Source organism: Corvus moneduloides, chromosome 6 (genome assembly GCF_009650955.1).
Source record: "Corvus moneduloides isolate bCorMon1 chromosome 6, bCorMon1.pri, whole genome shotgun sequence".
Taxonomy (NCBI): domain Eukaryota; kingdom Metazoa; phylum Chordata; class Aves; order Passeriformes; family Corvidae; genus Corvus; species Corvus moneduloides.
In genome coordinates, this window is record NC_045481.1 from 11,094,644 (window position 1) to 11,112,058 (window position 17,415).

At 47.1% G+C, this 17,415-nt stretch overlaps 1 protein-coding gene and 1 long non-coding RNA gene across 2 annotated transcripts in view; one reads left to right on the forward strand and one right to left on the reverse strand.

Annotated features, from left to right (window-relative positions):
• LOC116445147 overlaps positions 1 to 17,415 on the forward strand; it is a 74,876-nt gene that overhangs the window by 54,438 nt on the left and 3,023 nt on the right. The window lies entirely within an intron of this gene.
• On the reverse strand, positions 4,346 to 6,187 carry DIO3 (iodothyronine deiodinase 3). Its single transcript, XM_032111376.1, has one exon. The coding sequence runs from the start codon at positions 5,796 to 5,798 to the stop codon at positions 4,974 to 4,976; it is 825 nt and encodes a 274-aa protein (XP_031967267.1). The 5' UTR covers positions 5,799 to 6,187; the 3' UTR covers positions 4,346 to 4,973.

The following is a 17,415-nucleotide window of genomic DNA, read 5'->3' on the forward strand; positions in this document are numbered from 1 at the left end:
ATTCTTGAAGACTCCAGTAAGAAATGCAGCTCTTGGACGGCTTTATCAGACTTTCAGGGATCACCTCCATGTCGGGGTAATTCTGGGCACTGGGGGATGATCTGTAGGGGGTTTAGCTACCTTGCCCCATATGGCCATGTCATAAAGGTCCTTTTAAGATGGAGGATATTTATTGCTTGAAAGGAAATGGAAGCAAGTGCTTCCATGAGCAAAGTCAGGATGAAACCATTAACTTGAAAAAGAGAGATGAAACAACATACAGGCCTGATCTTTTAAGTTTGATTGGCACAGGAACTGCATAGACCAGACTGAGGGAGCCTTACTTTTGAGGGCATAAGCCCTGAGAAGGATTCTCATGCGAAACATATTAGGTGAAGGATTTTAACCTTGTCCTGCATTGCATTTTCACCCAGGAGGTACTGAATACTGTTTGCAATTCTAGTTAAGATGTTTTTGGCCGTTGAGTGTTAGTGTATTTACCACTGTAAACCATTTCCAAAATCTCTGAAGAAGTAGATGGAAGGCCAAGAAGATGAGAAATACGTGAGTTTGTCAATTAAGTTGAGGTCATAAATGAACCCCTTTTCAAGAGGCATCATCAAACATTTGTCTGAAAAGAGAAATTTGCAAAGAGGGAAGCAGGTGTCAAATTCCCTTTTGGCAGCTGGATCTTAAAAGCAATTAGGATGAAAAGCTACCTGACCTAAAACTCAAGACGCCAAGAGGATGTGCCTTAACAAGTAGAGGGAAACACATATCGATGGGGTTTACAACTCTCATGCTGTAGGGAGGATGCAGAAAGATGAGGAAATGTGCTGACACGCCTAAATTGTGGCAGGACATAGGACACTGGCACTGGTGGTGAGGAGGAACTTGAGAATGATTTTTGAGCGCTGTATGTAAACAGCTGTCTGTCTTCCGCAGTGTGCTGTAGAAAAATAGAGGTTTTGAACCATTAGAAAAGCAAAGGAAGTGCAATAGCCCAGATTTTGATCATAATTACACCCAGGTGGTTCTGAAGTGACTACACCCGTGTCATTGAAGTCACACCAGTGCAAAACTTGTGTGAGAACTGAATCGAGCTCTTTGTTTTCTTGCATTTGTGTACCAAAAGAGTACTCGAACAGCTCTTAGTAAATAATAAATTAATAATGATATAATGATCTCTCTTATGACTGGAAGAAGTACAGAAAAATTAGTATCAGAATAAGAATTTGCTTGCAAGATTATTTTAATGTGTCATTTCTACATTTTTATTGAATATAGGATGCTTTGCTGGACTAATTTTAATTTCTGGACCAATTAAAATTTTTATTTCAAATATCAGAAACATCCAATGTAGTCAGATAGTACATGGTGAACAATAGAAAACCTACAACATATAGCTCATAGTTCAAATGAGCAAGACCTCTGGTCTTTGCATGGCAAAATACCTTTAAATCCCCAGCAGAAAGCAGTAATGAAAACAACTAACGAACGCAAGTGCTTTTTCTGTCTCCCTGCTGTAAAGCAAATAATATTTTGGTAGTTAGTTTCATTTGTGTTTCCCCATTTGTGCCTCAGAATACACCAGATTGCAATGTTACATCACATTTTTAATGACTGGAACCATGTCCTGAGATCCCCCTCTGACCACACCACAACTTCCTTCTTTCTTTTCTCCTCCTGGCTAGAGGACTGTATGTAATTATGATGAGGACATAATTCAATTAATTATTGACAGAACATGTAATCGCCACTCAGATCTCTCTCTGATAAATCTCTCTGCGCTCTCTGACTTCTGTTTGTCGTGCACCAGGGAGGTGGAAAGGCACTAAAAATGCGTTTTAAAGATAGGACGTTTCTCAATCCTTTGTATCAGTCGGAGAGGCTTCTGCTGCCCTGGGCTCTTTAGATGTACAGCGTATTGTTCTCATCTGTGCTAAACAAGTATCCCCGAGAAAGCTCAGTGGGAAGGAGGCTTATGATTCATTTTAAGTGGAGGATATAATAGGAGCAGATAACTTTGATTTGTGCAAAGGAAAAGTGTGATCTCTTTCAGGGATTCCAGGAATTCATAGCAATTTTTTCTTCTGTTGCTGATTAAAGAGAAAGTGATAAATAAGAGCTCTGTGTTCGGTTTAAAGGAGGAATGTAGCTTTAGAAAGCTGACTTATTTAGGGAAAAAAAAAAATCCTGACCTCATATAGCCTTTGACCAAGATCTGCTAGTAGTAGAGAGCAAAGATGAGGCTGTTTCTGTTATTATTAAAGCCCACAGTGACCATTTCTGTCTGTATGACTGGAAAATGTCCTGGGGGCCAGGCCGGGGTGGGGATGTGCCCGGGTCTTGCCCGTAACTTCAGATTACAACTAAAGCTTGCCAAAAGCTTATAAAGGAAAGAGATAACAAGGTTAGAAAACAAAGAATGGCTTTATTGTAAAGTAAGGAAAACGAAGCTGTACAAAACCCCAAAAAGAACTAAAAAAACCAAACCAAAAAAACAACAACCATAGAAAAAGAGTAATCGCGTACACAGCGGCTACCCCTATAGCCGAGAGAGGAGACTCGCTGGTCCTCTGCCTTTGGTTTTCACGGCACAACGTGCGTGGGGCTGGGAAAGGCGCTGCGGGGCAGGGCCAGGGCCGGGACCGCGCTGGGAGCCGCGGGCAGCAGGGCGGAGCGGGGGGCTCTGCTGTCCCGCAGCGGGGCAGGGCGCGGTTTGTTGGGGCTCGGGAGTCTGGTACCAGGGAGGAGCGCTCATTCGTCCCTCGTAGGGTGGCGGGAGGGAGCCGAGGCTGGTGTACCCATGCACCAGGAGGGAGGCACTGACGGGGACAGGCTCAGGCACCCACACCTTTGCCGTGCCTGGGCGGGCGCTGCTCGTGCCGGGGGAAGCGGGGTGATGCCCTGCCGCAGCCTGTCCTGCTGGCGCTGTCGCCGAGGCTCCCCTCCGCTCCGGGACTTCGCAGAGGGCTCTGTGCTCGGCGTCCAGAGCCCAGCCAGGGGAAGCAAGCCCACCTCGGGGTGGGCTCTCGCCCCGCCGCCCCAGCATCAACCGGAGACGCCTGAGCCGGGCGGAACCGGTGCAGCCCTGAGCCCAGTGCCGGGGGGTGAGCTCTTGGGGGCAGCGGGAAGGTGAAGAAGGGCTGAATAGGTTTCGAGCCCGTCAGAGCAGGCACAATGGCCAGGAGGGTCGGGAAGCCCGAAACGGGCACCTGAGCTGGATCTTTTAACACCTCAGCAGAGCGGCCCGATTTCCAGGGGGGCTGCGGGGGCGAAGGGGACCGACGAGCGGGGTCGGAGCATCTGATTTCTCTGTGAGGGACCACTCGGTGCTGCTTTTGTTGCGGGGAGTGGCGGGTGTGGTTACGCGTGCTGGTCTAAACCGTGAATGTTGAGAGATAGGAACACTGCGGGTCCGGAGGAACATTGTCAAGACAGGGGCTACAACGCCCTTGCAAACAGCTTCCCGCAGGTTTAGTTTAGCACAGCGGGCGCGGCTCGCTGCCCAGCTGCGGAGAGCGACGTCCGCGGCTTGCCCTGCCTCCGGGCCGTGCATCCCCCTCCAAAACTTAGGGGTTTAACAGCTGGGGCGCCTCGTCCCGCTGCTGTCAAGGACGTGGAGGCGTTCAGAGGGGTCACGGTTGGTCCTTAAAAACCCGCTGTTTCTGGGCGGCTTTGCACGGCTCCTGCGTAGGTTGCGGGATGCTCTCCACGCCCTTTCTCACCTGTCTGGCTCCAAGGGAGCAAGGTCCAGAACCCTGCACCCTTTGAAGCGCAGCTGCCGGCCCCCGGGGATGGGGCTGAGCCTCGCACGGCCGGGCTGGGCGCTGCCGTCCTGCCCGAGCCCCTCAGCCCCGCTTCGCCGCAGGTGCGGTTCGCGCTGCCCCCGTCCGGGCTCCGGTCCGGCACCACCTGCGTGCCCGAGAGGGCTCTCCCGCCCAGGACGGCTTTCCCCAGCCTGTGTTTTTGGTCGGGACTCACTTGCCTGCACGGCGCTGGTCTGCCCTGCACCTTCACCCTCCAGAACTTAGGGCTCAGTCCGGGGCCACCTCGCCGGGGTCACTGAGGGAGCACGCGGTCTTCCTGACCGGTCTCCTCCCCCAGGAACCCCGGAGGTTTGGATTTCCCCCTGGGGACACCCAGTACTCTCCCTTTCCTCCGGGTCGCGGGCGGTGGCGCGCTCCTGCCGCCGCCGAGCCAGAGCTCACCGCCCCCGAGCCCCCGGCAGCGCATCCTCTCCCGCCTGCCGCTCCGCCTGCCCTTCCTCGGCTGCGTGTTGCGGTGGGGGTGTTGCGAGGTAGGCAAAAGGGAAAGTGAACGTAGCGGTCTGAAGATAGAGAAAGGCAGTCAAGCTTAGACGTGTAGTTACTCAACCTTTATTATTTAAAAAAATTCATAAAAAAAAGGAAGGTGAACGAACGTCTTACAAAACCCCCCCACATAAATAGGACATTCCGTCCAGCTCTGGCTATTGGCAGTTCTAGTATTTGACAACATCAGACGCGATTTCCTGGCATTAGAGAAACCCATTTCAAAATCGGTCATCACAAAGAAATACTAGAAATCCCAGTTAGCACTTGCTAGGCAGCACGGAGCACTTGTACACAACTTTTCAGACACACACCCGCGCACACACGCAGCTGGGAACAGATCCTGTAGGAAGAGAGCCTCCTTAAAAAATAGTAAACCCTTCTCAAAACCCCCCCCCCCCCAAAACCACCAAACAAACAAAAAAAAAGAAAGAGAGTTGTTATTTACAAAACGCACATGGAAATACAGTATTGACAGAGCGTGGCTGGCAAATCAACATGATTTGAATAAAGAAAGGACTATGGCACGTCTTGCTCGAAAGCTCGCACAGCAGCCTCCTTCGAGTGTCCCCGCGGGAAGACAGCTCCTGCCACCCGCGACGCAGTGCCTTCTCCCTCCCCACCTCTCCTCCCGCCCTCCCTCGCCTCTCCACCCCTGCGCTTCTTGCCAGGTCCTTTTTACACTTGGATGACCACCGTGCTGGGGCTCTGGAGCCGGGTTTTGTACTGGTCTAGCCAGGTCCTCAGCTCCGAGATCTTGTAGCCCTCTGGTCCTCTGCCTCCCTGGTACATCACCTTCTCCTCCTGGATGATGTAGAGCCTCTCGAAGTAGGCACCGTAGGCGGCGCTGGAAGCATTGTCCATGGTGTCCACGGCCAAGGGGCAATCGGGCGCCCCTTCCCTCATCAGCTGAGCTGCCCGCAGCCTGTCCTGGAGGCACTGGTGCTTGGGGATGTTGTAGGCTGCGTCCGAGCTGACCCAGCCGTCGGACGGGTGTGCTTCTTCGATGTACACCAGCAGGAAGTCGGCAATGTCCACGAAGTGCGCGGCTAGGCGCTGGAAGGACCTCAGGCGGGCCATGAACGGGGGTCAGGTGCAGCTGCCGAAGTTGAGGATGAGGGGTCTCTTGCCGCGGGCGAAGTCCAGGATGCGGAGCCTCTTCTGCCCGTCCAGCTGGATCACCTCGGGGTTAGGGGCCAAGGAACCCACGTGCGCCGACTTGAAGAAGTCCAGTTTCTGCCCGTGCCACACGGCTTTCAGCGACTCCAGCGTGAACATACGGTTGGAGTCGGACACGCAGACCGGGGGGTCGTCGGGGGGCGGCCCCTCGTTGGCGCTGGCCACCTCCTCCGCCGTGGGCATTGTCAGCATCTTCTTCCTAATGCACAGAAAATCCAGGAGCCAGAGCATCACGGCAGTGAGCAGGAAGCGGGGAAAGAGGAGGATGCAGGCGGCCGCCTGGGTGAGCAGCTGCAAGGTGTGAACGCCGAGGGAGTGGAGCATCGCAGCGGCTTGTGCTGCAGGGCGCTGGCTGCCGGGGGGCCCCCACGCACCCTGCGTGCCGGGGTCTGTGCAGCACAGCTGAGATCCCGCTTCTCTTTAAGCCCATTTTATAGTCAGGGATTTAAATGAAAAGTGACTCCACCTCCGGCCAGAACCCGCCCCTCTGGAACTTGAGCCTGGGGATTACCTACCCCTCCACTCTAATGACCTAAAAATACACAGACAAAAGGGGAGAGAGCCCCGGCGGGAGCCGCGAGGGACGTGCAACGGAGCAGTGTGCAGCCGCTATCAGGCAGGGCAGAGAGTCCGACACAGGGCACTGCCGGCGTCCCCGGCCTCAGATAGCGGCGGGCGCTCAGAGACAGCCCCGCCAAGGACAATGCAACAGGCACAGCCCGCCCCCGGCCCGGGTCCCCACAGGTTGTGCGGGCGCGGGGCCGGGGCGGGAGCCGGCGCCGGGGCCGTCCCGGCAGCGCCTGCAGGTGACAGGGACGGGCCGCCCTCGCCGCGTCCTTTCCCGCGCCTTCTTCCCCTCCCCGCCCCGGCAGCCCGGTCGCCCCCTGGGCACAGCCTCCGCCCCACCGCACGCCCCGGTGCTGCGGGAGCACCCGGGTCTCGAACCCGCGGCCGCATCATCCGGCGGCGGCGGCGGGACGGGCGGTGGGCGCTGCCCCGGCCCCCCGCTCCCCCGGGGCCCGCTTTGGGCGGGCCGGGCCCCGGCGGCCGCGTCAGCCCCGGCACGGGGGGCACCAGGTGGGCGCGGGCCGGTGGGCGCTGCCCCGGGCGGAGGAGGGGCGCGGGCGGCCGCCAGAGGGAGCTGTTGGCCGAGAAGCGGCGGCGGCGGCGGGAGCGCGGGGCCCTCAGCCCCAGCCGGGGTGTCCGCGCCCGGCCCCGGCCCCGGCCCCGGCACCTGCCCTGGCCCCGGCACCTGCCCCCGCGGCACTCGGGAATACGGGGCTGCATCGCGGGCGCCGCAGGGCCGGGGCTGCGGGGAGCGCCACGATAGGTGGGCAGAGGGGACGGTGCAGGCGACAGGACAGCGCTGCGTCTGCGATGTCCCGCTGCTCACTGGGGTCCTGCTGCTTCCAGGTGAGCAGCGAGTCAGCGCAGATACTCCTTTACGGCGTCCCAGGAGGAGCCAGCAGTACTTTTCTGCACCTGTCAAGTGACATACAAACACAAGCCTCTCACTGGACTAGGTCTGGCAAAATCCTTGAGCTGAGGGCTGAAGTGTTACCTCACGGGCATGGCCAGGTGACCTGTGTGCTGTCCACAGAGTGGACATGCGAGTGGCTTTGGATTGGGTGGGTTGCGTGTCTGTAGCAAAGTGCTCGCAGTATGCAGGGCTGAACACCGACTGGCCACTTTCAGTCTTCACCCATCAGAAGGAATTTATGGCCTGTAAATTCCTTCCTGCTGAACCAGATGGAGACCCGTCCCAGAAGTACACAGCTTAAATGTAGTTTGGTGTCTCTGCTCAGAAGCTTGCTGCTCCATTGTTGCAGGGTTCCCAGCTTGCAGCATGCACATAATTTCCTCACCAGCTTCCTCAGAAAGTGACATTAGTTGTCCAAAATGCTGAACACTGCCCTCTGCTATGCAAACGTGACTCATGCATCTCTGAGCTGCTACTACAGCTGCCACTCACCCAGGTGCCTGTCACACTGACTTTGGGACATGCAACCCAATATGCCTGTGGGTCCAGAGTGCCCCATTTCTGCCTGTGGCCAATGCCAGGTCTCTGGATGCAGATTCCCAAAGACCCTCAGGACCTGCAATTCCCCCAGGTGCAGTTCGTGCTTCTCCAGAAATGACTGTGCATGTCTGTGCCTCCCATCTAACATCTGCAAAATCGAAAAATGAATGCTGAGCTTCCTCATGGGAGGCTAGGCAGCTTGCTTCATTTTTATGTAACTTATTACAAGAACCCTAAATAAAAGGCAAAATTAAAATCTCATTTTATTTTTTCTTCATCTGGTTCTGCATAGGCTGGTTTAGAGCAATTTAATCAGATGTCTGGTTTGCAGTGCCCTGCTGCATCGTCTTTAGTTGGAGTCAACAGCAAGGTAATCCAGCATTTTAGCATCTGAAGAGAAACGTATGCTCCAGCCCTCATAAAGCCACGTTCATCCGCTAGCCTGATTAATAACTTCTTTGGCATTCCATGGTGCTCAGTCCAGGGAAAATTACTGAGTAGATATTTACTATATTGTCAAACTTATTTTGAACTATTCATGTGGGCCTCTCACCACCTCTCTGTGCAGTTATGCAATCTTGAAAACCACAAATTAAAGCCTCTAAAGAGACGCAATAACAAATTGTGGTAGCTCTGAAGAAACCCCCAGGAAAAAAAATTGATCTCTCAAAGTGACCTCTTCAAACTATGCTGACAGACAAAAGCCTGAGTAAACAGATGGGTTTGCAACCCTGAATATCAACAAACTTTGCTCTACTAGATCAGTGAGAGATATTCTGAGGTAAAAAAGCTATCTGGTCCTATATGCTCTACTTGTAGCTGGATAGGGACTTTGGAAATGACTTTTTCTCCATTCCCTGGAAACAGCTTTGCTTTGTTTTTATAGCTTGAAGGAAACCTTTGAATTGGGGTTTCCTATTCAGATGTGGATAGAGCAGAGAACTGAAGCATTTTGCTTCACTAACCCAATGCTACACTTTCCTGCCACAGGAAAATTCAGTCATGTCCTGAGGCCACTGTTTCATGGTGAATCAAACGGTGGCTCTGTATGGCCCTACAAGCCATGCTCTGACATGCTCAGCTGAAGTGCAACACTCATGTATTAACTCCATGGGAAAGGGTGGAATTCTTTCTGCAGCCCTCTGGTTCTCGGAAGGTTTGAAGTGATGTCTTGCTGCTGTTCTCACTTCTGTGTTAGGCTGGATGGTTTTCAAAATTCTGTGATTTCACTCTGGTAAACCCCCTCCCTACTTCCCAAGGGCTGCACCTCCCAGTTGGAGCTTGGATTATTTTTAGGTGTGTGAAGGTAGTCAGTCTTTCTAGGAATGTGTATCACTGATATTAATAGTGTGGGAACTTATGTCTTCTTGTACACTGAGGATTTCATAGAATATATCCCAAAATATGGGTTTTACAGTGGCACATCTGGTTATGGGTGGTTTTTACTCTTCTGCATGTGGTCTGTGGTTCAGCAGTCACTAACTTAAAAATACATAAGTTTGTGTGTGTGTGTCCTCGCACAAGTGCACATACATGGTTCACATTATTTCCTTTTTTCTGAGAACTTTATAGCTGTAGTTTTTCTTCATTTGATAAATGTAATTTATAACTCTTTTAAAGTTTTTTTTTCTAAACAGGAGCTACAAAATAAATTCAGCAACTTATAAAAGCAAACCCTCAAAAAGCTGAAATTAAAACCATCAGGTCTGCTTTGATGTAGAGGATGTGTTGAAATGGTATATTTACATGTTTATTTTCTATTTTATAATTTCCTGCACAAAGGCACGCAATACTTTCTGACAGGAACTGAAATGTATTTTGGAGGAGTTCCACCTCTCATGTCATCTAAGCTCCATGTTGTTAATGTGGTAGAACTCTATGTGAAGGAAATGAAAAAGACTTTCCTGAAATAAGAGCTGGACAATTTCTACTCATGTAAGTGGCTACCCAGTGACTGAAGAGAGGTACAGTGGTGCAGTGGTAAATTACTCACCTTTCTGGTATCTGTAAGAAGTGGGTAAATGTTATATTGCTGAAATTGGTGGTGGATAAACTATTTGCAGTTGTTTGCTTGTAGTGACACCTCTGGAAAAAAGTAACCATATGCTGGAGTCTGTGCAGGGGTCTGGCTGTCTCTGGAGCTGCCTCTCTCTTAATCTTTCACCACTTTTAGATGACACCTGTTTTTCTTTTCCTCCCTTCTGCCTTTTTTTTAATAAAATATATATGACTCAGAAAAAACATACAAAGCCAAGCACCTAGGCAATGCCTGGAGTAGGTTTGAGTATGGAAAGAAAAAGGTTCTGTGCTGCAGATTCATCTATAAAATCACTAGCAGAGCCATGGACTTTGAATCTCCTACCCACCCTGTCACTCCTAGCTTCGAATACATCACAAGTGTGTCGTATATGACAAAGAGGTGCCCAGCATTGAAGCTTTTAAAACTTTTTTCCCTCACTTTTTGCTGACTGTGGATTGAACTGGGAAAGAGTTGTTTAAATTGGAGGGAGGACTGATTCCACAGCCACAGGTCTGTTAGTGCAATGCTCAGGTCTCATCTCATCCTAAGTGGAAACCAACATTTTCTTGTGTCTGTGGGCCATCTACCAAGGCTTTGTGACCAAGTGTGCAGTTCCCCTGATGTGTTAGTGGGTTTCTGCACCTGCCTCTCCATGGCTGCTCCCTAGTGCCCCTGTTATGCCAGCTGCCTGTCAGGCTGGGGTAGAAACTAGATAAACATAAGGTTCTGGATTAAAGAATTCTGGTTTTAAACCCAGATGGTTTTGGTGAGTGAGTTTATTTTAGAATCCCTAAAATAGTGACTAATAGCATAACTTTCATTGCAACTCGAATGACAAAAGGTGCAACTTTCCCATTAATCCTTCCTTACTTCTGTTGGCACTGTGCCTTCTGCCTCACTGATCCTGCAGTGACCTGCAGTGACATGCTTTGGGGACTAAGGGGGCAGAAGAGCTTGGCTTTAGAAAGAAAGAGTTATTTCTTGACATGTTAGTTCCCTAAACTTGCTAATGATGAAAGGAAATGGTCACCTGTGATGCAGGGGAAGCACAAGAGAAATGTCCACAGCTTGTGGCCAAGGCAGAGCTAACAGGACCATCCCATCAGACTGATTTAGGAATATTATCCATCCATCCCTGGGTGGAATTGCATAGTGAGGTGTGTTAAGAGCTTCACTACAAGTTTCACTGCAAATGTGTATAGTCTTACCCTTTTGTGTAGTGGAATAGCATAGGAGACATACAGGTGATAGTGGCTGTCACAAGGTCCAGCTGGGCAATGTAGCTGGATGGAGTGCACAGCCGGCTTCTGGGGGAAGCCAGCAATATCAACTTCAACAGCAGCTGCTAACACACTTCCATCAGTGGGAAATCAGATTATCCAGAACCTCCTGTGCCAAGCACATCCGTGCTACCCATCAAGCAAAGTGCTTGAAAGCTGCTGTGGCTCAAGAGCTCAGGCTGGACCCCCTGGTAGTACAGTATAATTACAGTCATCTGAATGGTTTGTTCTGCAGCAAACACAACAGTCTAGTCCAGAAGTGGAACCCTGTAGAGTAATACTTAAGCAGCGACTTTATACACAATGAATACAGATTAAGTCCTTGGCAGAAAACAGAAAATACTTCTTCCATTGTCTTTGTTTCAGGTGTGCTGTAGATGAGGCTAAGGAGATGCAATTTGCTTGAATCTAAATCTGTTGTTTTGGATTAATGACAAACATACATAAATCTCTAAGAAGATTTTAACAAAATTCACCACGTGCAGTGTTTTACAACAGAATGTGTTTCAGCACATGACATAAAAATTCAATACACTAAGGCTGTTTAGAGAGATGGGCACAGCAGGCTGATAACTCAGGTTAGTTTATCATCTTTTAAAAGCAGCATAGCAAGAGTATTTTCTCAAAATGTTACTGGGATAGTTTTGAGTTGAAAGACTGGGTCCAGCCTCTGTCAGGATAAAAGGAACATCACTGCTTTGAGATCCTTTGCCGTGGGGGGGGTGTCTCACTGCTGCTTGGCAGTCTTTGTCACAGGCTGGTTCTCAGAGCCCCAAGGTTTTTGTGATGAAAGCTGTGAGTGATCAGCAGCAAAACTCCTGGTGTTTTCCTTGTGATTGTGATTTTGCCTGAGCCATGTAGTACGATAACAAACAAAAGGAGATCTGAAAACTGAGGGTCCAGTATTCATCATCTCACTTTCCTTAGCAAGTGCAGTAGAATATAAAGAATTTGAATATTATACAATTTAATAATTCTCATGTTTTAAGGCGATTGCATATGCCCTGCCTGAAATGATACACACGTTTGAATTTTCATTCTCTAACAGAGGGAAAGGCAGGAAAAAATAGCATTTAAAAAAACATTTATTCAAGGAAAATTTTTAGGGATCATGTATAGGATAATCTTCCTCAGGGTGACCCTCATTTTCTACAATATAATGGTTTTATCCAGCAGTGGTTTAATGGTTTTGAATAAGCTGTAGAGCGGAGGAACAAACACTTTAGTGAGAATGGAGGAGTTTACTGAAAGGCAGGAGTATCAGCCTACTTTGAATATAGAATGGAGATGATTATTCTGCTGACCTTTTATCCTCACCATCACTAAAATGTATATTATGAACATAATGGGGCCTGGTTTTGTGTAAACGATTGCTGTAAGCATGACTGACTCGTTTGAAGCAAGTGGCATGCCAAGCAGGAGGCTGGAAGGCACCATTTCTGTGCATGGAGGCTCTCATCAAACAACTTTCTTGCTTCAAGCCTTTTATTTGAGCATAAATGTTTGTGAAGTTTTCCAGTGATTTTTCCCCTGGCATTCACCCCACGACTCTTATTATTTTTAGCCATGTAAAATGGCATTATGCAATTGCTGAATTTGTTTCTTTCAGCCCATGATGATCTATAAGACTTAATTTCCAGGATACTCCCTTGAAGTTACCTTCTCTTTGTGACCTCAGGATTTCTCTTCCCAGACCTCTAGTATTTATTTTTACTATTTCTGTGGTCGAGGTTTGGCAATATTGTTTTGGATTAATGACAAACATACATAAGAACTGGAAGGAACACATCTTAATATCCTAATTTAATGTGTGGATTGTTTATCAATAGTAGAAAGAAGTTCCTGGACAGGTTTAACACAGCCTAATAATAGGCCTCTGCAGCCAGATAGAAAGATTTTAATGTATCTGAACTGCATGTAATTCTTCACTTGTTCCAAAATAGATGAAATTTGCTTATTTTATATTGCAATGCAGTATTTCTTTCTCAGACTTTGCCCAGAAAGAATTGGAAGTGGAAGTCAGTTAGTTTGGACAAGTATGCATTGTTTATATGGAATATTTTAATTGACATAAAATTGTGTAAACCTTCTAGCTCCTCTGCTCTTGGATGAAGAAAAGATCTTTGGCATAACGAGATCCTGAATTTCTCTTCTATTTTTACTTTTATGCAGGAAATTGCAAATAATTTAATGCACAAATTAAATTACTCAGCATTTTACTCAGTTGTTGAATTTTCCTCGTAAGCGGTATATTTTGCTTTCATCATATACCCAGTTATTTTTTAACTTGCATCTTCTTATTTTTGATTTCTCTGTATATTCTCATCTACCTTCATGGTTTATTTACTCAGGCTTAATTCCTTCCCTACACAGCCTACTGTGAATAAAGTGTTCCTTTGAAAATGATTAACTTTGCACTTTGTTTACGGTGTAGTCTTGCAATGTTATATCTGATACTCATTAGCAGGAAAACAGAAATAAAAGGAGAAACATTAGTTATCACTGCAAATCATTTTTAATCCTCTGGGATCAGGATCTGACCTAAAATGTTTAGGTTAATTCAACAGCTCAAGTCGATTTAAAGGGTCTCAATGTTTCTGCCTAACAGTGCATCCTCCTATGACTTTTTATTTTTAACTGCTCAACAGTTCTCACTTTCTGTGAATTTTAAAGTTATTCTTAGACTAAGCAATATAGTCTCTTCACAGAGAAGAACTGTGACAAGCATATCTATGTGATACAGCTAATAATTTCTGAGGGCACATCACATCTACCTGAAGATCTAGCAGGAAAAAAACAACCAAAGACTAAATGGTTACTTTTAAACTTAGATATGAAATTTTGGGTTCCAATGCACTGTCTTCAATGTGTGAATTATTCTGGGTACCTGGAACGGTCCCCCCTTCCCTGTGGAACTTAATGGCCACAATACTAATCCCTTGCTACTCTGTCTTACTTGAAACCAAGTTTGAATTTCTTAAAACAAGAAAATGCTGCCTTTTTTAGAAAAGTATTAATAACTCATTTTAAAAATGGGAATCATATACTTACATATGCAAATAAAATGGATCAAAGTGATCTAAGTCCACTTGTAAAAATGGGAAAGATCTCTGAAATGCACATTTATTGCAAACAAACCCTGGATTTGTTAGGTAATGAGGAAATATTTTTTTAAGAACAATTATGTTGTATTTGGAAAACCTGACATTCTCTCAACTAATTTTAATTGGCATTATGCTCCCATTGAGCCAAAAAACTACCAAACAAACAAGGAAGACAGCAGCAAAATATAAATATAAACTAGGAGTAAAGTATCTCAGCTGATGAAACCATAGACAAAAGCCTCTGAATCCTTTTTTACAAATACCTTCTTCAAAGTTGGATGCTCCTTGAACAGTTGCATCCCATGCCTATTCCTTGGCCTTTTCTACAGTTGTTGACATTGCACTGCCAATGAAGCAGCTGTCACTTTTTACCAGCATAATGCCTGCCAGCAGCTGGCTCAGAAGTGCTGCTTTTAATTAAATTTCTGATTTCAATTGGATTTTGGTTTGCAGTTCGCAGCTAACAGAGATTTTCAAGGTGGGGTCTTACGGGGCATCTACGGGTGTTTCAGACACCTCTGTGGCACAGAGATCTGTTCAGAAAAATAAATCATCACCTTAAAATTACAGTTTTCCTCCATTACTTGTGAGAGCTCTTCCAGGATCTCGCTGCTATAATGGATAGAATTATTCATATTTTCAGCTTAACTGTATCTATGGCATATTTACGCTGTTTGTTGGTGTGCCAACATTGTCTCTTTGATGAGGCAGTTATCCTCTCTCCTCTTTCTCTGTGAGTTAAAGAATTGTAGAATCATTGGTTTGGAAGAGACCTTTAAGATCATTGAGGGCAGTCCTACCCCCTCGGGCACTGCTCAGCCAGGACTAACAAGCCAAACTGTTGTGGGGTGTGTTGGCACTGATGGGGACAGGCAGATCCAAGCTCTCTGTTAATCTCAGTGAACTGGGATATGAATTGGCCCTCTCCTGGTGCCTGTAGGGCTATGGCAGTGTAATGCTGAGCCTGAGTTGGTGAGTTCTGCTGGAAACTTCATTAGCACTGATTTAATTCAGGCCACGTAGATTCTGGGACAGTGTGAGGCCAACTGAGGCTCACATCGGTCTGCACCTGTTTGTTCAGATGTCTGCACAGTCTGTTCTCATGAGATGGATTTTCTATTTCTCTGATCCTTCTAGAAGCAATTTTCTGCACCTGTTTCATGACAAGTCCATTTGCCTGCATCATATAGAAAGGAATTAATTGGAGAACAAAAGATGGCTCTACTCTCTCCTCCTTTTCCTTGCATTAGCACTGCTTGGCACAACATATGGTCACTGGTTCAGTGCAATCATTCTCATCAGTCAGGTTGACATCTGGAAGTCACAGACAAACACAGATGCAGCTTGACAGCTGAACACCTGGGCAAGGAACGTGGCATTTCAGGGACATGCTGGGTGTACCTTACATGTGCTCTGTTATTTGAGCGCTGCTGTGCGATATGGCTTGGACCTACTGGAAGCCCAAAGGACAAATGAAAACTTTGGGTACATTTTGTTCTGAAGCCTCTCTTGTTGTATCAGCCAACACACTGTAGAGTCAACCCATCTTGGTGAGCCCGGTGTGACTGAAGAGGCTCGGATGGATTGTGCACTCGCTGGCCATCTGTGTTGTTCACATTTCCCACAGGCTGGATTTCCTGCCCATGTGGTGCATGGCATGGGATTTCCCAGGCACAAACATGGGAGCCCAGGCACATGCTTGGGGGCCGTGTGACAGGGCTGTGGCTGTGGAACTCCCCCATATGGAGCACAGCTGTGTCTGTCCTTGAAAGGAGTGACCTAAATTTTACACAGTATTCTAGTGACGTATGACCAGCACATCCCTCACTGCTGGAAATACCCCATGTGTTTTTGAATTGTACTTGTTTACCGTCGCTGCCTCTCTTTAGGGGCTTATACTAACCCTGACTTTGATTGAACCATCTAAAGTTTTCTCCTCCACGTGCAGCTGGCAAGTACCCAGTTTATTGTGATATTTTTTGCTGCTAGCTTCATGAGTTTGAGCTAGGCAGTTCTGGATTTCATCCTATTCTTACTGCTTCAGTCCTTGAAGTCATTTAGTTCTTCCAGTGAAACACTCCAGTCTTGTTCTGTACACTCACAAATTTCCTAAGGTTGTTCCAAATTTTTGCCCCCCAGTGTTCTATGTCATATATATGGTTTGCTGACCATATTCTTGTATTTTAATTTGATCATGATAATAAGCAGACAGCAGATAACCTTAGCTGGTGTATCTGTCACAGCTTTTGCTATCAAAATAGTGCTGGTAGTGTTCCCAACTAAGGTTCTGCCAGAATGTAATTAGAAATGTACCTTTAAAATGTGATCTTTCTTTAACTACTGTAAACATCTTTTAAAAGAATTCCAAAGGTTTTGCTTAAAAATAAAACCATACTTATGAAACACTTACTCTTAGACCAAATTAACACTAAGGATGTAACATAATATTAAAGCTACTATGTTAGTAAAGGTTTAGATTTCCATGATGAGGAATATTTGCCCTTGTTTAAATCAGCTGCAACTTTTTCCTATATACGGAATCATTTAGGTTGGAAAAGAACTGCAAGATCATGGAGTCCAACCTTTGACTGACCACCACCTTGTCAAATAAACCATAGCACTAAGTGCCAAATCCAGTTGTTTCTCGAACATCTCCACGGATGATGACTCCACCACTTCTCTGGGAAGTCCATTTCAATGCTTGACAATCCTTTCATTCAATGCTTGACAGTCCTTTCAGAGAAGAAATTCTTCCTGATGCCCAACCTGAACCTCCCCTGATGCATCTTGAGGCCATTTCCTCTTCTTGTCACTGGTTGCTGTGAGAAGAGGCTGATTCCCAGCTGGCTACAATCTCCTTTCAGGTAGTTGTAGAGAGGAATAAGGTTTCCCTTGAGCCTCCCTTTCTCCAGGCTAAAAAACCCAGCTCCCTCAGCTGCTCCTCATATAACTTACAGTGACCCCAGTTACTGTGATAAAGCACACGCGTCTTTCTTGAGTCAGATGCCAAAGAGATACTGCAACAATCAATCCTGGCATTGGTCTGTTCCAACATTGGTGTTGAAGTTGGCTTTTAAAGCCGTTTTGTACTGTTAGCCTAATAACTGGGCATTATGTTGCTATTTTTTCTATGCCACAAGGTTCCCATCCCCTTTCTCCAGCTTTCTGACTGTGAAGAAAACTGAAGAAATATAAACCAAATGCAGTAGTGCATCTGAAAGCAGTCTAGGTAACGACTCCAAGTGACAAGCTGGGCCACATCTTGCATATGTTCAGCACTGATGATTGAAGTGTTGACATTGTCATGGTGACAATTAAGAAGCAAGAAGGGGAGGATCCTAGATCTGGCTGATTTAATGGGAATATTTTGGTTCTAATATCCATCTCTTGCTAAGAACCACCCAAATTTAGTCCTAGCAGTCTCCATGAATATGAACCCTTTTTAGGGGGAACCAATCTGGAAAAGTGTGTGTACTGAGAAAATAGGAAGGTGTCCTGTACTGAGCAGCTCTGTTTT